Source organism: Lutra lutra, chromosome 4, assembly GCF_902655055.1.
Source record: "Lutra lutra chromosome 4, mLutLut1.2, whole genome shotgun sequence".
Taxonomy (NCBI): Eukaryota; Metazoa; Chordata; class Mammalia; order Carnivora; family Mustelidae; genus Lutra; species Lutra lutra.
In genome coordinates, this window is record NC_062281.1 from 155,934,811 (window position 1) to 155,958,096 (window position 23,286).

General features: G+C 40.4%; 2 protein-coding genes across 2 annotated transcripts in view; both read left to right on the plus strand.

Annotated features, from left to right (window-relative positions):
• TXNDC12 (thioredoxin domain containing 12) overlaps positions 1-17,520 on the plus strand; it is a 32,449-nt gene extending 14,929 nt beyond the window's left edge. The window contains exons 2-7 of the mRNA XM_047725422.1: positions 4,237-4,297; positions 10,798-10,850; positions 11,669-11,742; positions 13,986-14,055; positions 14,788-14,871; positions 16,665-17,520. Coding sequence (XP_047581378.1) covers positions 4,237-4,297; positions 10,798-10,850; positions 11,669-11,742; positions 13,986-14,055; positions 14,788-14,871; positions 16,665-16,744 — 422 coding nt within the window. The 3' untranslated portion in view covers positions 16,745-17,520. The remainder of the gene's footprint in view (positions 1-4,236; positions 4,298-10,797; positions 10,851-11,668; positions 11,743-13,985; positions 14,056-14,787; positions 14,872-16,664) is intronic.
• KTI12 (KTI12 chromatin associated homolog) lies at positions 5,991-8,211 on the plus strand. The gene has a single exon (XM_047725420.1). It carries the CDS (start codon positions 6,599-6,601, stop codon positions 7,661-7,663), a length of 1,065 nt encoding a protein of 354 aa, XP_047581376.1. The 5' UTR covers positions 5,991-6,598; the 3' UTR covers positions 7,664-8,211.
• Positions 17,521-23,286: the final 5,766 nt, after the last annotated feature.

Below are 23,286 nucleotides of genomic sequence, written 5' to 3' on the forward strand. Positions count from 1 at the left end.
AATTTTTTTTAAGTTACAGAATTTATTTTTTGAACAGTGTAATGTCTATAAAAAAAATTGAGGTGAGAATAGAGTTCCCATGTAAGGCCTCACTTTCACTACCCCCAGTTTTCCCTATTATTAACATCTTACATTTGCATGGTACATTTGTTAAAATTGATGATCCAGTATTGATACATTATTATTAACTAAAGTCCATGGTTTACATTAGGGTTCACCTTTGTGCTGTACATTCTATGGGTTTTGACAAGTGTATAATGAGATATATATGAATTTGCTAGGGGTGCCATAACAGATTCTACAGACTTGGTTAAACAACAGAAATTTATTTTCTCAAATTCTGGAGACTAGAAGTTCAAGATCAAGTGGTTGGAAGGATTGGTTTCTACTTGTAGATGGCTGTCTTTCTGTGTCTTTACTTGGTCTTCCCTTTATATGTGTCTATGTCCTAATCTCTCTGTAGAAGGACAGCAGTTAAAATGGATTAACGCCCACACTAATGACCTCATTTCAATTTAATTACCTCTTGAAAAACTCTGTCTCCAAATATAATCCTATTCTAAGGTATGTGGTTTAGGACTTCAACATACCAATTTGGTGGGGTAGACACAGTTTAGTCCATAATAACATCTATCTGCCATTACAGAACATACAGAATAGTCTCACTGCTATATAAAAATTCTGTGTTCCACCTACTCATCCCTCCCTCACTTGTGAACCCCTGGCAACCACTGATCTTTTTTACAGTCTTCATATTTTTGCCTTTTTCAGAATGTCATGTAGTTGGAATCATATATAGCCTTTTCATGTTGACATTGTTCACTTCACAATATGCATTTAAGTTTCCTCTGTGCCTTTTTGTGGCTTAATAGCTCATTTCTTTTAATTACTGAATGTCCACTGATTTTATATTTCAAGATTTTTCTTTTCTTTCTTTCTTTCTTTTAAAGATTTATTTATTTATTTATTTATTTGACAGACAGAGATCACAAGTAGGCAGAGATGCCGGCAGAGATAGAGATAGAGAGAGCAGGCTTCCCGGGGAGCAGAGAGCCCGATGTGGGGCTCAATCCCAGGACCCTGAGATCATGACCTGAGCTGAAGACAGAGGCTTTAACCCACTGAGCCACCCAGGCCCCCCTCTCCCCCTTTTTTTTTTTTTGAGACAAAGAGAGAAAGGGAGGCATGCAGGGGCAAAGGGAAAGGTAGAGAGAATCCCAGGCAGGCTGTATGCCCAGTGTGGAGCTCAATCTTATGACCTAAGATCATGATCTGAGCTGAAATCAAGAGCCAGACACTTAACCAACTGAGCTACCGAGGACCCCCCGCCTGCCAATTTTTTTTTAAAGTAGGCTCCAAGCCCAGTGTGAGGCTTGAACTCATTACCCTGAGACCAAGGTCAGATGCTCCACCGAATGAACCACCAGGCACTCCTATATTTTTAATTTCTGAAAGTTCTGTTTGGTGCCTTACAGATTTGTCTATTCATTCCCTGTGTTGCATTCCCATATTTGTGATCCCTTGTGTTATTTCTTCAAATGTTCACACATAGTTATTTTATATCCTATGGCTGATAATTCTAATATCTGAAGTCCTTAAGAGTCTAAATCTATTTGTTGCTTTTGCTGATTCTTAATTGTGGTGGCTTGTTTTCTTACATGCGTGGGGATCTAGGATTGTGAACTCGTAATTGTTTATTTGTGGCTATTCTGGAGGCCTAAACAGGGAAGTACTTTCCTCTAGAAAGACTTGGCATTTATTCATCTGGAAAACTGGGGGTGTTATCACTTTAGTCTTTTTTGAGTTGGTTTAATATCGAGTCTCAGATTATCTCCTCCATTTTGCTCTATTGTAATGCTTTATCTTCAGATCAGTCTTCCCTTTTGCTTGTCGCTCACTATTCCTCATCTGGTTTTAGCTTATTTTGTGTTTATCACTGTGAGCCCAGTGACCACATTCTGAAAGTCCATTTTGTCAGGATTTTATTGTTTTGTAGGTGACTGTCCCTCCAGACTATCTAGTGGGGCATTCCACCAAAGTAGGATTCAGTTGCCTCAGTTTAGGTATTGACAGGTAGAATGGTGGTGATTAGTCACATTAGGCACCTTCCAATTCTCCCAGTTTCACTCTCACTTAATCATTGACTCATCAGGTTTAGACTTTGGGCCCTAGGCAAATGACACATTTTCTCTTGGCTAGCAACTCTTGCTGTTGGGAATGAAAAGTGATGATGATTAGTTTGGACACTGCATCCCTTTGCTAATCTGGGTGGTCTGTTTATTCCCCTGTGGTAACAGTGATGGAAATTTGAATTTATTTCAGAGAAAGAAAGGCCCAAAAGATAGTATAATAACTGAGATGTCATAAAATGGAAGTTTAAATCCCAGCATGGCCATTTACCAGCTCTGTGACCTGGTACATGTTATATAACTTCTCTGAGCCTTTGAAGTCTCAAGCTGTCAAGAATAACAAACAAAGCTGCTCTTTATTGATCATTTATAAAATGCTAAACAGTGTACTGATATTTATAGTATTTCTTATGTAATATTCAGTAACAATCTTATGAGATGTAGATATTATTATACCTATTTTACTGATGAGAAAACAGAAGTATAGGGAAATATAGAAAGTATTGTTATTCAAGCCAAATTTAAATGAGATAACGTGTATTTAACACAAGTACACATAAGGTGACCAATAAATGACAACATTATTATGATCACTTAAATTTTCCAGATATAAAATTAAGTCATTTACATGATATGGCCTAAATAAGATTCATTTACTCAATAAATATATTTTTAAGATTTTATTTATTTATTTGACAGAGATCACAAGTAGGCAGAGAGGCAGGCAGAGAGAGGGAGGGAGGGAGGGGGAAGCAGGCTCCCAGCTGAGCAGTGAGCCCGATGTGGGGCTCGATCCCAGGACCTGAGATCATGACCTGAGCTGAAGGCAGAGGTTTAACCCACTGAGCCACCCAGGCACCCCTCAATAAATATTTTTATGGAGCACTTACTATGGCCATGTTTGTGCTCAATACTGGGGAAACTGGAAGGAATAAGACAGATATGGCTTCAGCCCTTAGGGAATTCCCTTTAGAGTGAGGGAGACAGGCACATAAACACAGTTCAGCCTGGGAAGTACTGTGATGAGGCAAGAAGGTGGTGTTTGGGAGTTAGAGTAAAATTTTTAAAAAATATTTATTTGAGAGAGAACGAGCGCATAGGCATGGTCACAGGAGGAGGGGGAGGGGCAGAGAGAAAAGTAGACTCCCCACTGGGCAGAGAGCCTAATGCCGGGCTCAATCCCAGGACAGTGGGATCATGATCTGAGCTGAAGTCGGATGCTTAACTGTGCCACCCAGACACCCTGAGAGTCAGGGAAGATTTACCAGAAGTAAAGATGCCCTCTAGATTTGTACTTGAAGAATGAATTGGAAGTGAGGGGGAAGACCAAGGAGGCAGCCAGTTTAAGGAAATGAAAGTAGTTTTGTATATAGGATTTTAGACAAAGCATAGAAAGTGACCCTAGGGAAATGGGCAGATTCTGAAAGTCTTTGTAAGACCTGCTACCAGAGTTTGACCTTTCCTTTTAGGTAATTGGAGAGCCTCTGAAAGGTTTTTACTCAGCAGAGATGTGATTTTAAAAGATCACTCTGGCAGAGTGAGGGGAATAATAAGAGGAGCTTTAAATATATTATCTCATTTAATCTTCACACCAACACTAAGAGGTAGCTATTATTATCTTGACTTTAAAGATGAAGAAATTGGGACTTGGAGAATTTACTACATTCACACATTTAATAGGAAGTGGAGTCACATACCCATGTATTTCTGATCCTAAACCTATGTTGCTGTATTGTATCCAATGAGTAGTGATTTGTATGACCTACTTTATGTTTTCTTTGTGGAAAATTCTCATTCATTCTTACAGTATTATTTGCATATTCGGTGTTAGTTTACAAAGCATTTCACAGCCATTATTTAATCTCCTTAAAACTATGAATTATGTGGTGTTATCTCTATTTTATAGGTATGAAAGAAAGCTGAGGCTTGAGGTATGGGACTGTTCATGGTCCCATACACCTAGAAAGTGGTGGAACTGGGACTTGAACATGATGCTCTTGACAAAGGAAAGATTTTTTTATGCGTATTTTATGAAAAGGCCATGTTTCTTTTTTGGGTCTTTGTCCTTTATTCACCAGTGAATGTTTATAAGGCTCTTTCCTTCCAGGTTTTGGAGATCACATTCATTGGAGGACACTAGAAGATGGGAAGAAGGAAGCAGCTGCCAGGTACAAGATATGGTTTTAGGTTATTTATGGGGGAAGGGGTGCCTGGCTGGCTCAGTTGGGTAGAGTGTGTTTATGTTATCAGTAAGGCTTCTTACCCAGGTTGGGCCTAGAGATTACTTTTTTAAAAAATACATTCAGTAGGTTATATATGCTAGCAAAACATTTTCCAGCCATCAACTTAACATTAATTACAGGTGAAGGTTATGCCAAAACAGAGCCAGAACGGAGTAGTTGCCTGATGATAACACTACTACTACTACTACTACTACTACTACTGAGTGCTTATTATGCACCAGACACTGAATTATGTGAATTAACTCATTTAATTCTCACAACAGCTCTTCTGAAGTGGGTACTGCTGTTACCTTCATTTTAGAGATGAGAAAACTAAGGCACAGAGCAGTTAGGTAACTTGCTTAAGATTACACAGCTAGTAAATGGTGGAGCCGAGATTCAAACCCAGGCACTCTGGATTCAGAGCCTGCACTCAAGCAGTAAATTATATTGCCTAATAGTCTCAAGTTGAATAGTCTTAACTTTCAATTATTTTTAGTCTATCCCCTGATGCAAATAACTGATAAAGGAGGGAGAAAAGATAGAGCAAGGGAGGGAAAGCTAAAGCACTGATCTAAGTGCTTTACATGCATTAATTAATTAATTATATTTATTAAATAAATTATTTAATCCTTATAATCTATGAGGTTCAGCCTTTGAAATAAGAACTGTTGTTATTACTTTATGGGAGAGGAAATTCAGACACACAATGATTAAATAACTCGTCAATAGATTACACAGCTAGTAAGTGACAGAGCCAATATTTGAATGTTCTCTACTGTAGTATACTGGAGAGACACAAAGACCCACACACTTCTGCACCTACAAAATTACAGTTGACTTCTGAACAATGCTGGTGGGGTTAGGGTTGGTGACCACCCGCTTAGTCAAAATCTGCATATAACTTTCAAGTCCCCAAAAACTTAACTACCAGTAATCTGTTGACTGGAAGCCTTACCGATAACATAAACAGTCAGTTAACACATAGTTTGTATGTTATATGTATTGCATACTGTATTCTTACAACAAAGTAAGGTAGAGAAAAGAAAATGTTAAGAAAATTATAAAGAGAAAATACATTTATAGTACTGTGCTGTTAAAAAAAAAAGTCTGCATTACAAGTATATCTGTACAATCCAAACCTATAATTTTTCAAGGGTCAACTGTATCTTGTTAGAACAGATCCTACACCTTCATGGCTCTGAGTCTCACACATTCTGTAGAATAGGGTTGCCAGATTTAACAAAAATAAGGATGCCCAGTTAAATTTGAATTTCGGGTAAGCAAGAAGTAATTTTAAATATGTCCTATTCAGTATCTGAAACATATTAAAACATTTTTTTTGTTGCTTTTCTGAAGTTCAACTTTAACTACGCATCCTGTATTTTATTGGGCAGCCTTACCCAGGAGAAAAAATTCTGTTAGCTTTTCACGTTCTATTTTTATTTATTTATTTATTTTTAGATTTTATTTATTTAACAGAGAGAGAGATCACAAGCAGAGAGGCAGGCAGAGAGAGAGGAGGAAGCAGGCTCCCTGCTGAGCAGAGAGCCCGATGCGGGGCTCGATCCCAGAACCCTGAGATCATGACCCGAGCCGAAGGCAGCGGCTTAACCCACTGAGCCACCCAGGCGCCCCAGCTTTTCACGTTCTAAATCAAAGGACTATTCCTTCGGGCAGTTTGTTTTCCTCTTCTCTACTTTTACATCCCAATCTACTCTATCCATTATAGTATTATCTTACTTTGCTTCTAGGTGCTTGATTTTTCCCATTCAGACCCTTAACCTCCTATGGGGGGAACTGCCTGATGTTCATTTCAGAATTCCCAATCATGGAGAAGTTAAATGATTGAAAAGGTTATTGAGTAAACAGTTACTGAGAGTCACTGGGTATAAGGTATGAAGTGGAACTAACATTTGTGAATGCTCCTTTTCCTTTTGCATGCTGAATGTAGTGCTGATTGTTAGTGCTCGTTAAGGCCCTATTAAAAATTGTTGGGCATTGTTTTTGGCCACAGGGAGAATCACATTTGACATAAATAACTGCTGTCATTCTAGTTTCCATCACCTTTCTGAGATAGCAGGTCCTAGAGTTAGTTGGGGTTTCACTCGTGTTCCCATAGCAACAGTAGGTCCTTTAAGCCTCGAGAGGGACAGGAAGTGCAGTTTGCCTTTCCGGCTTGCGTCCGTGACATTTACACCCCGGAAGTTGACGCTACGCCGTTGCACATGGCCGCGCCCTGTAAGGATGCCGCTCGTGGTGTTTTGCGGGCTGCCGTACAGTGGCAAAAGCCGGCGCGTGGAGGAGCTCCGTGGGGCTCTGGCGGCTGAGGGCCGCGCGGTGTACGTGGTGAATGACGCGGCGGTGCTGGGCACGGAGGACGCGACCGTGTACGGCGATTCGGCCCGTGAAAAGGCGTTGCGCGGCGCTCTGCGAGCTGCGGTGGAGCGGCGCCTGAGTCGCCACGATGTGGTCATCCTCGACTCGCTTAACTACATCAAGGGATTCCGCTACGAGCTTTACTGCCTCGCGCGGGCGGCGCGCACCCCGCTCTGCTTGGTATATTGCGTGCGGCCCGGCGGTGTGAGCGGGGGACCTCAGGTGGCGGGTGCGACAGACAACCAAGGCCAGAACGTCAGTGTGAGTTGGAGGCCGCGCACTGAGGAGAGAGGGAGACCTCTGGCGGCTGGCAGCAGTGCCCTCAGGGAACCCCAAACAGTGGACTTTGTAGTAAGTGGAAGAACCCAGGTCAATGTACCTAAGGAACTGGAGCAGGAGAATCCCAAAGCGCCAGATCTTCCAGCTCCTGTGACTCCAGACTTCGATAAAGATGCAAAGGGTGATTCAAGTGCCTTATATCCTCCTGAACTTATGGAGGCCCTAACTCTGCGCTTTGAGGCTCCCGACTCTCGGAACCGCTGGGACCGGCCCCTCTTCACGTTGGTGGGCTTAGAGGAGCCGTTGCCCCTGGCAGAGATACGGGCTGCCTTGTTTGAGAACCAGGCTCCCCAACCCCATCAGTCTACACAGTCCCAGCCCCTTGCCTCTGGCAGCTTTCTGCACCAGTTGGATCAGATTACGAGCCAGGTGTTGGCGGGATTGATGGAAGCCCAGAAGAGCGCGGTCCCTGGAGACTTGCTTAAGCTTCCTGGAACCACTGAGCACCTGCAGTTTACCCGGGCTTTGACCATGGCAGAACTGAGTCGCCTCCGTCGCCAGTTTATTTCCTACACCAAAATGCATCCCAACAATGAGAACCTGCCTCAGCTGGCCAACATGTTTCTGCAGTATCTGAACCAGAGTCTGCACTAACCAAGGCTCCTGGTGTAACCTCCCCTGCTCTCTGTTTTTCTTGATGGAGTAATCTCACAGTCTGCAGAACATGTTGTTGTGTGGCACTAGAGATGTTGTGACTGGTTTACTTTGCTCTGTGCCAGGCCTTGAGTTTACAGCATTAAGTCCAGACTAGAAAAAAATGGAGAACTGGCTTGGAGATTCTTGTCAAGTTTCTCCAGGGGACAGAGTTCAGGTGGACACAGTTTGTTTAGATTAGGTTCTACTTGGGGTCTCACACACGGATGATTTCCCCCATCTGAATGGTGAGAGAGCAGACTGGTTGGATGAATTGTTTTAAAACAGTTTGAACAAGAACTGAAGATGGCCCTGTTCATCTGTACTCACTTTGTTCATACCACAAATAAGTTTTTGAGTACTGTGCCTACTTTTTGTTAGTCTATTCTGGGGTCAGGGGTCACAGATAAATCCACTGGTTTTTGTTCTTGGGAAGCTTTGGTTTTAGTGGAAGTGAAAGACTTAACTATTGGATTATTTCATCTAATAAAATCTTTTAAAAGAAGTAAGTCTGTTGGAATCTTTTTCACTTAATGTAACTTAATATTCTTCATGTAATTTACCTAATGTAATATTTAGATACGTGAGTATCACTGTTATGCCTTTGACCAAAATAGTACTTTGATGGTGCTTAGTGAGAGACTAGATATTTTGGTCTAACCTAGAGTAATTATGACAACTTCTATAACTGTTGTGCTTCATTCTGGTTTTTAAGGCAAATTTCACTTTAAGCTGTTTTTCATTCTTTCATTGATTTCTTTAAACAAATGGTGGATATCTGCCTTGTCAGCATTTGTGATTTTCAGAGATGAATTAGATAGGCTTTGCCCTTGAGAAATTAATAGTTTAGTGAAAAATACAAGTAAACACGATTATGGGATGAAAAGGGTTGGCAATTGCAGGATGATGACAGAATGCTTTGGAACCCCAGAGGAAGAAAGGACTAGTTAGCTGTTGAGAGAAGGTAGTTTTGGGAAGGCTTCATAGAGGGTTGATATTTGAACTGTCACTCTAGAACATGGGTCAACAAAGGGTCAAATATCAAATATTTTAGGCTTTGTAGGGGATAAGTTCTCCGTTGCAGCTTATTAACTATAGCGCCTTGTATCACAAAAACAGCCATTTACAGTAAGTATACAACTGAGTATGAGTGCCTTTTAATAAAACTGCACTGAAGGGTGAATTATATTGAATTTTAACATCACAAGGTACTGTTTTTTAGATTTGTTTTCCAAACATTTAAAAATGAAACTCCTAAGTCTGTTGCAGGGAGACAGGTAAGAGAGTTCAATGTAGTAAACGCTGTGATCATATACACTGTATGATGGTGTGGTGATACAGGGGTTGGATGAGGGAGAAAGCCAATGGCTGCTTACATAGGACTCTCCTACAACTTGGGGTTTTAGCCTTGAGAGCTTAAGAGCTTCATCTGGCCAAGACTGGTTCAGTAATCCACCACTGGCCAAGGTGGATTATGTTGTTCATCATTTTAAAAAAGAAAAAGTTTTTTCTCCCTGATTATAAAAATTACATTTAATTATAAAAAAATTGGAAAATGCAGAAAAAAATATAGTAAAACCATAATCCCATCATCTAGGGATAACTGCTATTATGTTTTGGTATGTTTCTTTCATTTCCTTTTAGGAATGAAAAAAAGTTTTTTTGTATGTTACAGCTCTACAGAAGCAGGCAGTAGGCTGGATCAGGTCTACAGACTGGTTGGCTAAAATCTGCTCTAGAAAGATAAATAGGAATTTTCTTGGGAGGGGAGGGAGCAAGGCATTCTTAAATGCTCTGTAAATGCATGGAGTCATTAAAAGGATGGGCTGCATTGTTGGTGATGCATTTCTTGCTCATCAGGCAATCTTAGCCACCATTTGTTAATACTAGATATTTTGGATGTATTATAATTACATGTGATATATTAGATGGTATATGATATATTAGAATTCCTGGGTGAAATGGAGGTTTGGATTAGGCAACCTCTAAGGTCTTTAACAACCTCTGTTCTCTGATTCAAAGTTAGTTGATTATTCATTGTGGATTGCCATCCTAAATTGAAGTAAACTTTAATGGTCAGAAAGAACATTGGTTTTGGAGCCAGAATTAATGAACTTAGCTAGTAAGTGGCAGAACCTAGATTTTATGTGGTCAGATATTTAATCTCTTAGAACTCTTAGTCTGTGTTTTCTCCTTTCTTTTATAAGAACAATAATATACCTCAGGATTGTTGTGAGGATTTTTTTTTAAAAAGATTTTACATATTTATTTGAAAGAGCGAGAACAGGAATAGGGAGAGGGTCAGAGGAAGAGGGAGAAACAGACTCCCTCCTGAACACGAGGAAGGAGTCCATCCCAGGACCTGAGATCATGACTTGAGCTGAAGGTGGATGCTTAACTGACTGAGACACCTAGGCACCCCTATATTTGTTCTTTAAATTTATTTTATTTTATTTTAATTATTTTTAAGATTTTATTTATTTGACAGACAGAGATCACAAGTTGGCAGAGAGGCAGACTGAGAAAGAGAGAGGAGGAAGCAGGCTTCCCACTGAACAGAGAGCCCAATGCGGGGCTCGATCCCAGGACCCTGGGATCATGACCTGAGCTGAAGGCAGAGGCTTTAACCCACTGAGCCACCCAGGCTCCCCTTTAAATTTATTTTAAAGTAAGCTGTATGCCCTACGTGGGTCTTGAACTCAGGACTCCAAAATCAGGAGTCACATGTTTTTATTGACTGAGCCAGCAAAGCACCCCTGTTTTAGTTTTTAATTTGACATAGCAATGAAAAGTTTTATTAACTTTTTCAGTGATTATATAACGTAACATTTAGAAGTACTGTAATTTGATGTTTCCTTCTCTTAGATGTCTTTTCTCCCTAGCTTTAAAACCCAAATTTGCAGAATTTACAGGAATGTCAGAACTTACTAATAATTGTACTACAGTAATCTATAATATTTAGGTTGCCTAAAAATTTTCTTAATCTAAGTCATACTACATTGTACATTAACCTTTGTCTTTATCAGGTGGTCATTTTATTAGGATAGACCTAAAGAAGTGGAATTACTAGATTGTAATTTCTTTGTTTTTTTAAGTGGGTTGCCTCTGATGGTGATTATCCACAAGTCCTGGTGTGGAGCTTGCAAAGGTAAGTGCAAATAATCCAACCTCCAATGGGTTCTTAAATATTAACACTTAAAAAATAATAGCACAGACTTTGTCCTAGCATTGCTGATAGCTTTAAGGAATACCAAAGAAATATATAACATAGATTTCTTGTCCCCAAGAAGTTTGCAGTTATCTATGCAAGGGATTGGAGGGCAAAACAATGAGATACGTACGGTTCGGGAGAGTATAGGATTAAGTGCTACAGTAGTCATATGGACAGTAAATATAGAAAACTGAAATATATAGAGACATGAGAAGTGTTTAGGGAAGTCTGAAAAAGGTGGAAACCAGAGTTATTTGTGACATGTGTTTTTCTGCTGGGCCACCTTGCTACTTCCCAGTCAGCTTTTTTCTTTTGTTTGGTATGCTACACTCTACAGAATCCTAACTGGAAAAGGAGTATGAAATTAGTGCAAATAGTGTAATTATATATATATATATATATATATATATATATATATATATGTTGTGATGTTACTTTATTATCTGTTACTTCAATAGAAGTTACTGAAATGTGGCTATAAAAAGCAAATAGAAATAATTGTTTTCATTTGTATGCTATTATCCATATTTTATAAGTGGGATAAAAGCTTGAGAGAAATGAAGTCAGTCACTCTGGTGACATACCTGTGTGGGTAAGTGACAGAAGCATGACCAGAATTTAGGTGTCCTGATTTCTGGTTGTTAGGAGTTGAAAAAAAAAAAAAAGTTTCATTTATCTGAATCAACTTAACAAATTAGGGCTTGGATTTGACAATGAATGTTTTCATGTATTCTAAGATATTTTTTCCCTCTTAGCTTTGAAGCCCAAATTTGCCGAATCTACAGAAATTTCAGAACTTTCCCATAATTTTGTTATGGTGAATCTTGAGGTAAGACTTTGAGAGTTTCTCCTTTCGGCTACGATTTTAAGTCTTTGTTGTTTTAAAATTATCATCATTAATGGTATAAAATCATATTCAGCAGAGCTGGCTTCCTGTATACAGTGTTTTACTCTTGACCTCTAATACTAAGGCCTGTGTGTCAGCTGTAGAAAGCTGTCCAGCCTCCACTTGTCAGAGGAAGAAGAGGAGAAATGGGATAAGATGACTACATTTTAAGGTCCCTTCAATCTTCGCCTAGGATTATGACATGGTTTACATCATTGTATGGCTGTACTAGAGGTACATGCAAGACACAGATCCCTATGTGATGCAGTTGAGCCCCTTCTCTGTGCTGGGTTTGTATGCACAATCTTCTGGTTTCTTCATTAGATAGCCTTTATGTACTTGGCATAGATTATAGGTCTGTTACTATCAAGTCAGATATCAAATTTTAGAAGGGATTTTTTTCAGCCGCTGGGACTCTATCTCTGTTTTACAGAAAGAGCATCTTGGGACTGAAGGAATTAGGTGATTTAGCCAAGTTCAGAGAGCCTAATAAGTGATAAGAATAGGTACTGTGACCTAACTGCTGAGTTTTAGGCTGTACTCTGCAAGTAAGGGATGCTTGGATGCTATATGATGAAACATCTAGCCCTAAGTTTCTGTGAAGATAGCATTACTTAAACATAGGACTGGAAATCTTTTGAGGACACTAATGGGGAATGTTGAGGCAGCTAAGGGATCGTAAAGGATTGCTGTATGACTAGTGGATAGTCTGAATGCTGACACACCTCACTCAAGGCAAAATTATATTAGTTTGGAGAATCCCATTTAACTCCTGAAATGGGATCCACACCAAAAATGACAACAATCAACAATACTGTTGATTTCTTATGCATATGAACTTTTTATCACTTTCTAAGTTAGAACCATCACTCAAAGGAAACAGAAATGTCTTAACTGGGCATTTTCCAAATTCAGACTTCTTCAAAAGAAAGCTAACCATGTGGTTATATCTCCTGGGAGGACTATAACTCCATAATTATAGCCAAAATATCAGTCTCATTAATTCATTGATTCAAGAAATACTGTGTGCAAGTCACTGATGTGGGTATTGGGAATCAGCGATAGAAAAACAGATAAAATTCCCCACCCTTACTGAAATTACGTATGGGAAAATGAATTATAGGGAGACAGACAAATCAGTTAAACAAAATATGTCAGATGATGGTAAATGCTATGGCTAAAAATAAAGGGTGGAGGGAATAATTTGCAATTTTAAATAGATGGTTAGGAAAAAAGGTGACATTTGAGCAAAGATTTGGATCAAAAAAGAGAATAAGGGGCGCCTGGGTGTCTCAGTGGGTTAAGCCTCTGCCTTCGGCTCAGGTCATGATCTCAGAGTCCTGGGATCGAGCCCCTCATCGGGCTCTCTGCTCTGGCGGGGAGCCTGCTTCCCCCTCTCTCTCTGCCTGCCTCTCTGCCTACTTGTGGTTTCTGTCTGTCAAATAAATAAATAAAATCTTTAAAAAAAAAAAAAAAAAGAGAGAGTAAGCCATGTGGATAATGGAGGAAGTAAGTCCTGGCAGAGGGTAAGAACAAGTGCAAAGGCCTGAGTGAGGTGCATGCCTGGCTTGTTTAAGGACAGCAGCAGCAAGCAGGTCAGCATCATGGAAAAAGACTGAACAAAGGCTAGAACATAAAGTCAGAGAAGTGCCCAGGTGGCAGATTATGTAGGGCCTCTTAGGCCACTTGGGACTAAGGGTTTTACCCTGAATGAGAGGGGAAGCCCCTGAAAGGTTTTTTGTTTTTGCTTTTAGATTTATTTATTTATTTGAGAGAGAGCCAGAGACAGAGAGAAACAGCGGGGTGAAGGGGCAGAGGAAGAGAGAGTCTTTTTTTTTTTTTTTAATTTATTTATTTGAGAGACAGAGAGCATGAGAGGGGAGGTCAGAGGGAGAAGCAGACTCCCCATGGAGCTGGGAGCCCGATGTGGGACTTGATCCCAGGACTCCGGGATCATGACCTGAGCCGAAGGCAGTTGCTTAACCAACTGAGCCACCCAGGTGCCCCGGAAGAGAGAGTCTTAAGCAGACTCTGCACTGAGCGTGGCGCCTGACTTGGGGCTCGGTCTTACAACCCTGAGATCACAATCTGAGCTGAAACCAAGATGGCACCACCCAGGCACCCCACCTCTGAAGGGTTTTGAAGAGGAAAAGGACATGATCTGACTTAAGGTTTATACTTAATAGGATGAAGAGGAGCCCAAGGATGAAGATTTCAGCCCTGATGGGGGTTATATTCCACGAATCCTTTTCCTGGGTAAGGTGAAAGATCTTAATCTGGGGATCTATGTTGTGGAGGGAGAGATAAAGGAATCAAGGCACCCACTCTATTTAGCGAAACTATACGAGGATGGTTAAAAACAAAACAAACAAAAGCCAGTTTCAAGAGAACGGGGGAATTCCCAATGCCAGAACTTCAAGTCTGAAAGGAAATTTTTTCCACTAGCTAACTGTTTTTGTAAACAGTGACAGAGTACTGATCATCCATTATTCATTTGCGTATTAGCCATATGTCAAGCACTGGTAGGCACTACAGGGACAGAGATAAGCTACAATTCCTACTCTGTACTACAGTTGCACTCTGATCTCAGAGTACAACTGAGACAGCAGAGTACTGTAACCAGACAAATGTCTTTCCACAAACAATTTACAAAAGATGTTAAATTTAGTGGCCATCTAATCTTTGCTTGGCATTCTGCTGGATTCTATGGGGGACAAATAGAAATGTAGAATCCCACCATCATCAAGAAGAAAGGGAGCATGCCAGGAAGAGAGAACAGCATAAGCCAAGGCATGGGGGACATGAGTTCAGGGAGCTGCAAGGAATTCACTGTGATTACAGCAGAAAACACAAGGGGTAGAGTAGTGAGAGAGTAGGCTACAGAGATGGGCAGGTCTCATTTTCTAGAGGGCCTGATGTACTATATAGCATTTGAAATACCTCTTTGTTGTAATTATTGCAGTCCTTGTCCCATTTTGTCTGTAATAGATCCCAGTGGCAAGGTGCATCCTGAAATCATCAATGAGAATGGAAACCCCAGCTACAAGTATTTCTACATCAGTGCCGAGCAAGGTATGGTTATGTTGAGAGAGAGAGGACGGAGACTTGCTGCTGAATTTAAGTAAAAGGGAGCACATGCAAGGTCTATGGGAGGAGACTTAATGCTATGTGTTAGCTGAGCATCTCCAGCGTGACTAGCTTTTGGCTAGAACCTGTGTAGAATATAGGAGAAAGATGAGACCGAGCCCCTTCCCTAGCTGCTTATAATGCAGTTTGGAGCTAACAGAACAGAATTCAGAGGAGGGGGAATGCCATTAGGTGATCAAGTCTAAAAGGTTTCATAAATAGTAAGCTTTAACTGGACCTAGAAGGATAAGGATTTGTCTCTATGAACAGATATGAGGACATTTCAAGCTATGGAAGCAAGGGTGGGGGTGTAGCCCAATATGGGCTACGCAGGCTTGCTGGAGGACACAGTGACTGGACTGAATCCTGAAGAATGAGACCTAGCCAGCAGAAGAATGCAAAAAGCATATTCCAGGCAGAAAGAATAGCATCAGCACAAACAGGTGAAGGAAGGTTGAAATCATGTCAGGCTTTCTTATTCTCTAATCCTTGAGCACAGTCATTCTGGAGGCAGGAGGTTGGAATTCATGTTAAGTACTTTCCCTGTTTTCCTTCCAGAGTTTCTCCTGTCATCTATAAGGGGGGTTGTTTGCTAAGCCGCCATGTGTTCCACATTGCCATGGTGTCAGGTTGTTGCTTACTTTATGTTCTGAGTCCTTGGAACTCTTGTTTCTCAGAATAGGGAGAGGAAGGAGATCTGGCGAGGAGATAAACTCGCCAGATCTCCTTCCTATGGGTAAGGAGAATGTCATCTTCCTTACCCAAATGCAGATCACTGGAGGCTGGCCTTAGAGGGAAATTTCCCACATGGAAGGGCAGCTAGCTAGATTTTAGGTCCCCAGCTCTTGACCCTGGAGATTCACCTTCTCTTTAGAATTTCATCCAACTTGCCACTGCCATCATCAACTTTTAATATGTGAGTCCAAATATGGACACAAGACCTTTGCTGAATCCCCGATGACTCAGCTGATGTGGAACTGGAACATCAAGCCTGCCTTTACTACAGGCTTTGGCACAGCAAAAGGGAAATAACAAACTACACTACTTGTCTCTTATGAGGTCATAGGCTGGCTTTCTGTGATTTACAGACTTTGGCTTAACCCAGCTCCTGGCCTGTCACTGTGTGAAGAGCCTATACCAAAGCAGCTGCCCTCCTTGAAGCTGTGTTGACAAGAAAGATGTCCTAAGATAGTTCGGCTCTTTTTTTTTGCCTGAAAACTTGGCTGCTTCTCAGTGTAGTTGGTGCTGGAAATGACTGCCTCCTTCATTGAAGACCATACCTCCTCTGAGCACACGCACATACTCACCTGTAACTTCCACAGGAAGTGAAATAAATGCAGCATTCATCCAAAGAATATCATGAGATGGGCGGAGGGTGTTTTCTCTTCCCTTAACGATGACAAGTGAACATCTGTAGTCTGTAACAGGGATTCAGCCCTAATCCTGGAGGATAAGCCATAGTAATTGGTAGTATTTTTGTAGTATTTCATAATTTATAAAGCTCTTTTATTATCCATTCATTTAATTTTTTATAATAATCCTATGTGAAGTAAGTAGCATTCCCTCATTTTACAGATGGAGAAACAAATTCAAAGAGATAATTGACTTTCCAGGACTCAAATCCAGAATTAGATCCTGTGCTCCTGTAGTATTTCTCCTATAATAAAATCTGTTAGTTTCCAAATGTCAGATATTAAAAACCTGCTTGATACTCTCTCCCCCCAATCTTTATTTCACAGTTGTTCAGGGGATGAAGGAAGCTCAGGAGAGGCTGACGGGAGATGCCTTCAGAGAGAAACATCTTGAAGATGAGTTATAACATAAATATATCCTTTCTTTCATCAGAGTTAGTGCTCTGGAAGGAAAGCAGCAGGGGAGGGGATATTGAGGAATCGCTCAGAACAATTCAACCAACCAGGAAACCTTGCTCCTGCCTACATGGGGAGGAGTGCTCTCACTGTGGAAGACTTCTGCTGACAGGAGCTGGTCTCCATGCTTGTGGATCCAGCAGAGTGTGGCAGACTTCCTTCTCCCGCCTCCTCCTAGATGTCTGTCACTGAACGTAAAGAATGACAGCTTTTGACACAAAACTTGAGCCATTTGGAGTTGTACTCCTCACAGTTCAGTATTTGAATCTTTTTCCATTTCCTCCCGCTTTATTCACCTTGGTGGTGAAAGGAGACCAGTTGCATCTTTTCTACGGTATTAAAATTACAGAAATAGTTCATCATTTAAAAAAACAAACCTAAAGGTAAAACAGTAATTCTACCCCCACTGAGGAGACCAGCCTATTTCTTCTCCTTTTCTCCTGGGAATAATCTTGGGCTTCTTCCTGAATCCCGGTAACTTCCATCCTCTTCTCCTGCTTGGGCTTCCCTGTTTGCACGCATGTGTATGCAGGAATGGCTGTGTGTTTGGACTCAGCCCCAGCTGGAAGCATGCTTTCCCCTGGTACTGTTACAGAAACAGAAACCTTCAAGCCCTAGGTGGAGCCATTTTTGTCAAGTCGTCAACTGTATTTTTGTACTGAGGTTAACAAAAAAATTTAAAAATACTAATTGTTCCATTAAACTTTAATAAAACTTTGAAAGGAAATGAGTTGTGATGGCCTTTTTGTTATTGGAGAATGGAGGGAGGGATGGAGATCACTTCAGGAAGAAAACTAACCATGAGGGCCTGATCTAGGATTCCTCCCACTCCTGCTCCTCCTACATTTAAATGGGCATCAGAGCTCATCTCTTCTGCTCTTTAAATAGCGAATTCCTTCACTGTTACTGTTACTGTTTACCTGCAGGGCAGGCTTTTTCTATTTCCTGGACTATCTATTATGACAGCCTCTTAATTTGCCTCCTTACGCCCAGTACTCTCTCCTTCTACAATCCATCCTCCTTGCTTCCCACACCCATCTTCTCAAAATGCAAATGTGACAGGGTCACTCCCCTGTTTAAAGCCTTTCTTGTCGCCTCAAGGCAGTAGTATTAACATGAGATATTTGGGCCTCGGTAAGTGTTGTGTGTGTGTTATCTTATTTTGTTTGCGTTTAGTCCTAACAGCCCTATGAGAAAGTTACATAACAATCTTCGTTTTACAGAATAATTTGAAGTATACAATGAAACCGAGGCACAGAAGAAAGTCGAGATCTTTACCATGGTCTTTAAAAAGCTGCCTGCTTGGGGCACCTGGGTGGCTCAGTGAGTTAAAGCCTCTGCCTTCGGCTCAGGTCATGATCCCAGGGTCCTGGGATGGAGCCCCCGCATCATCATCATCATCATCATCATCATCATCATCATCATCATCGGGCTCTCTGCTCAGCAGGGAGTCTGCTTCCTCTTCTCTCTCTCTGCCTGCCTCTCTGCCTACTTGTGATCTTTGTCTGTCAAATAAATAAATAAATAAATAAAATCTTTAAAAAAAAAAGCTGCCTGCTTCGTCAGCTACATTTGTTCCGTTCATGTCTTTACATTTCATATCGTGACACCAAATTTGTTCAAGTTCCCCTCACAACATGCTTTTTTATGCTTTTGTGTCTTTGCTTGGCTTGCTCCCACTGCTCCCTCTTCCTGAGAGTCCTTCCTAACCTTTCTCATGAGGAGAAAGTATCCCCTGTACCTACTCCCACAAGCACATCAGTCCTGGCCTCACACTACATTACATTGTAGTTCTCTGCACATCTGTGGCTGTTACCAGGTGGCCATGCTTCTCTAGGGCAGAGGACCTCTGCCCTGTGTACCAAGGTCCCAGAACAATGTAGTTCAAGTGAATTGTCAACCTCTCCGGTAGGTTCCTTTCATCTATTCTCTTTATAGTTCTGTGGGATAGGTATTGTTAGCCTCATTAATGGAAAAGGAAACCATGGAGAGGGAATTGATTTGCCCACAGTTTCTAAGTAAATACTGAATTCTAACCATGCTTATTGTACTTCAAACTCATGCTTTTTTCCGACCACACATTGCATTACCTCCCCTATGTCCCAAGGTGTGACTCAGAACAGGAGTTTTCAATCTGGGGTATAGACTTTATAAGAGATACATGAACACAGAAACTTAAGTGAATTGATATTCAGCTCATTTTTCTTAAAACTGATTTCCCAGGATTCCTCAAAAAATTAAACATAAAATTACTGTAGGATGCACCAATTCCACTTCTGGGTATATACCCAAAAGAACTGAATGCAGAGATTTGAATGGCCTTTTTCATAGCCTTTTTCGTGATAGCCAAAAGATGGAAGCAATTCCAGCATACCTTTGTGGATGAATGGATAAACAAAATGTGATGTATGCATACAACAGAATGTTATTCGGTCTTAGAAATGAAGGCATGCTATAACATCAATGAACCTTGAAGACGTTATGCTAAGTAAAACAAGCCAGTAACAAAAAGGATAAATATTGTATGGCCACACTCATATGGGGTATCAGTCAAATTCATAGTTCAAGTAGAATGTGGTTGCCAGGGGCTGAGGAAAAGGGGAAGTTGGGGAACTAGTGTTTACAGAATTTCAGTTGGGGGGCGCCTGGGTGGCTCAGTGGGTTGAGCCGCTGCCTTCGGCTCAAGTCATGATCCCAGGTCCTGGGTTCGAGCCCCGCATCGGGCTTTCTGCTCAGCAGGGAGCCTGCTTCCTCCCCTCTCTCTGCCTGCCTCTCTGCTTACTTGTGATTTCTCTCTGTCAAATAAATAAATAAAATCTTAAAAAAAAAAAAAAGAATTTCAGTTGAGAAAGATGGTAAAATTTTGGAGATGGACAGTGGTGATGGTTGCATAATGATGTGAATGTATTTAATGCCATAGACGTGTACACTTAAAAGTGGTTTAAATGGTAACTTTTTAGGTATATATATAAACACGATTTTATTTATTTATTTATTTTTTAAAGATTTTATTTATTTATTTGACAGAGATCACAAGTAGGCAGAGAGGCAGGCCGAGAGAGAGAGAGGAGGAAGCAGGCTCCCCGCTGAGCAGAGAGCCCGATGTGGGGCTCGATCCCAGGACCCTGGGACCATCACCTGAGCCGAAGGCAGAGGCTTTAACCCACTAAGCCACCCAGGTGCCCCTTAAACACGATTTTAAAAAGTTTTCCCAGGAAGTGTTATCATTCCCTCCTCCATTTTCATTATTCACTTTTCCCCACTTTACTGGGGGAAAAAAAAAAGCATACCTCTCACTTTGAATCTTGATGGGGTGCATTGCTCTATCGTGTAAAAACCGCTGAGGGTACCAAAGTAAAACTGAAATATTACTAAGCTTCCATGATTAAAGCTTTTTGTCCTGTCCCTAGTTCTGTCTTAAGCATAGTTCTATTAGGAGCAAAATTTGACATTAGAAATGAGCAGTTTGCCCCATTTGGAGTTATTCTGAATTCAGACAAGTTGTACAGTGGAAATGTTGAAAATTTTCTTCTTCCATTCCCCAATTATTATTTAGAAAGGCATCTCTCCCAAGGGAGAATTCTAAGGAAGCATAGAAGAAAGTTTGAAGTTATCTGGTTGGCAAACTCAGGGCAAGTCTTCATCTTTTAGAATTCAGAATTAATCTTAGAATTTGGAGCTAGGATAGTTGTCAACAGAGATTCATGTTAACGTGTTTATTTGAACTGAAAAATGGAATTACGATGTTGCCCCTGGGCAAAGACTTAAAGAGATACTCCACAAAAGAATATATATGAATAGCCAATAAGCATATGAAAATGTATGATATTATCAGGCATCAGAGAAATGCAGATTAGAGCTAGGAGATAGCATTTCCTACCTGCTGGAATTGCTAAAATTAAAAAGACTGATGATACTAAGTGTTGGAGAGGATGTGGAGCAACTCTTGTATACTGCTGGTGGGAATGTAAAAGGGTACAACCACTGTGGTAAACAGTTTGGGAGTTTATCAAGTTAAAAATGCACTTACTATGTAACCCACCAATTCCAATATCATGACTATATGGATTATATGAAACAGAGGTCCACAAACAAAATTGTAGGAGTGTCTGGGTGCCTCAATTGGTTAAGCAGCTACCTTCGGCTCAGGTCATGAACCCAGGGTCCTGGGATCAAGTCCCACATCAGGCTTCCTGCTTAGCGGGGAGACTGCTTCTCCCTTTCCTTCTGCCTGCTGATCCTTCTGCTTGTGCTCTATCAAATAAATTTTAAGAATCTTAAAACCCACAAAAACTTGTACAAGAATGTTCATAACAACTTTATTCATAATATCCAAAATCTGGAAACAACCTAAAAGTCTATTAACAAGTAAATGGATAAATTGTGGCATATTCATACCAAGGATACTTCTCAGAATAAAAAAGAACAAAAACTACTGATACATGGAACAACATGGATGCATTCTTGAAAACATGCTGTGTGAAAAAATAGACCATAAAAAAGAAGAATACATGTGTATTAAGTTTCGGGACAGGCAAACTTACCTATAGTCTAAGAAATCAAACCGTGGTTACCTAGGAGGCAGGCAGAAGGGGGTGGCGGGGATGGGGCGGCGGCCACAGGAGGGAATTAACTTGTAATGGCACAGGAGGGAACTTTCTGTGGTGATGGAAGTGTTGGTTACATAGGCGTATACATTTGACAAAACTCATTGTACTGTAAACACACATTTTATTGTATGTAATTTATATGCCAATATATTCGAATTTAAAACACAGATTCCAAATCTCCAAACTGAAGTCTCTGAAGGAAGTCTGATGCAGCTGATTGATTTAACAGTGAAGACTGACTTGGCCAATTAGGTAATACATAAAACTTTTCCCATAAATTGAATGAAAACCAAGTGTTTGATTAAAACATACTTAAATCACGTAAGATAAATAGATTTTGTTGAAGTATATTTTTAAAAGTTTTTATTTAAATTCCAGTTAACATATAGCGTCATGTTAGTTTCAGGTGTACAATATAGTGATTCAGCCCTTCCATACAACACCTGGTGCTTATCACAAGCGCCCACCTTAATCCCCATCACTTATTTTACCCATCCCCCCACCCGCCTCCCCTCAAAGTATGTCGGATTGGCAAAGATTTTTTTAGCCATTTCTTTTTTTTTTTTTTTTAAGATTTTATTTATTTATTTGACAGACAGAGATCACAAGTAGGCAGAGAGGCAGGCAGAGAGAGAGAGAGGAGGAGAAAGCAGGCTCCCTGCGGAGCAGAGAGCCGAATGTGGGGCTCGATCCCAGGACCCTGGGATCATGACCTGAGCTGAAGGCAGAGGCTTTAACCCACTGAGCCACCCAGGTGCCCCTTTTTTAGCCATTTCTGAGGAATTGGGTTATACAGTATACCTCAAAGGCAAGGAAAAAATCTGAGATGCAGTTAACAAGTATTTTATAAGTCTTTGTGGCATACTTCCCAGAAACGAGAAAGAAAATGACTAATGAATGAGCAACAAATTCTTTCACAAAGTAGATGTTTTCTACTTCTTTGCTTACAACGTGATTGAAAGATGACCTAATTGAATTATCAACTGATATATCATTTGACATTTTTGATGTTAGAGCACTGTGATTTTTGGGCATATCACTCAGTTAAGAGTTTAAAGAATTTAATGCCATCGCAATAACAAAACTTCCATTCCCATGTATTTATTTATGTGAACATTTCTCAGCATTTATATTTCTAAAAATAATAACTAGTGTTAAGGAAAATTGTTTGAAACTTTTAATGTTTTTGTAGAGCGTTGTTGTAACAAGCTTGCATAAAGGGTTTTCTGATTTTCCAAGAGACTATAACTTAATTTGGTTTACATTTACTATTAAAAAGGGTACAGACAGGGGCACCTGGGTGGCTCAGTGGGTTAAGCCTCTGCCTTCAACTCAGGTCATGATCTCGGGGTCCTAGGATCGAGCCCCACATCGGGCTCTCTGCTCAGCAGGGAACCTGCTTCCCTCTCTCTCTCTGCCTGTCTCTCTGACTACTTGTGATCTCTCTCTCTGTCAAATAAATAAATAAAATCTTAAAAAAAACCTTGAAGACAAATAAAATATCTAGACTTTTAAAAAAAATAAAAAGGGTACAGACATTTTAAAACTCAATGGAGTTAGATGTTAACTTATAAGAAAACTAATAAGATGAAAATGATTTCTTTCCCAGGGAGAAGATAACCTTAAATGTGATGGCTCTATTGCCTTTAGATCACTAACCAGTTTTGTATTTGATTTAGCAGCCTCCTTTCAGGATTCCTTTTTGTTACTGACAATAAAGGTGGACATTTCTTATATCCTCCTTTGAATGGGTTGTGTCATTTTGCTGGTCCTCATTAATGAGTTAATAAAAAATTTGCAGGTGCTCAGAAACTGAGAATGAGGTTTTTTAACATTTTGAGAATTGCTTTTGATATAAAAGTTAATGCTGAATCCTGCTAGCC

Bases quoted from the DNA above. Each gene is read 5' to 3' on its own strand.
- KTI12 (XM_047725420.1), top strand. From the start codon at position 6,599: ATGCCGCTCGTGGTGTTTTGCGGGCTGCCGTACAGTGGCAAAAGCCGG.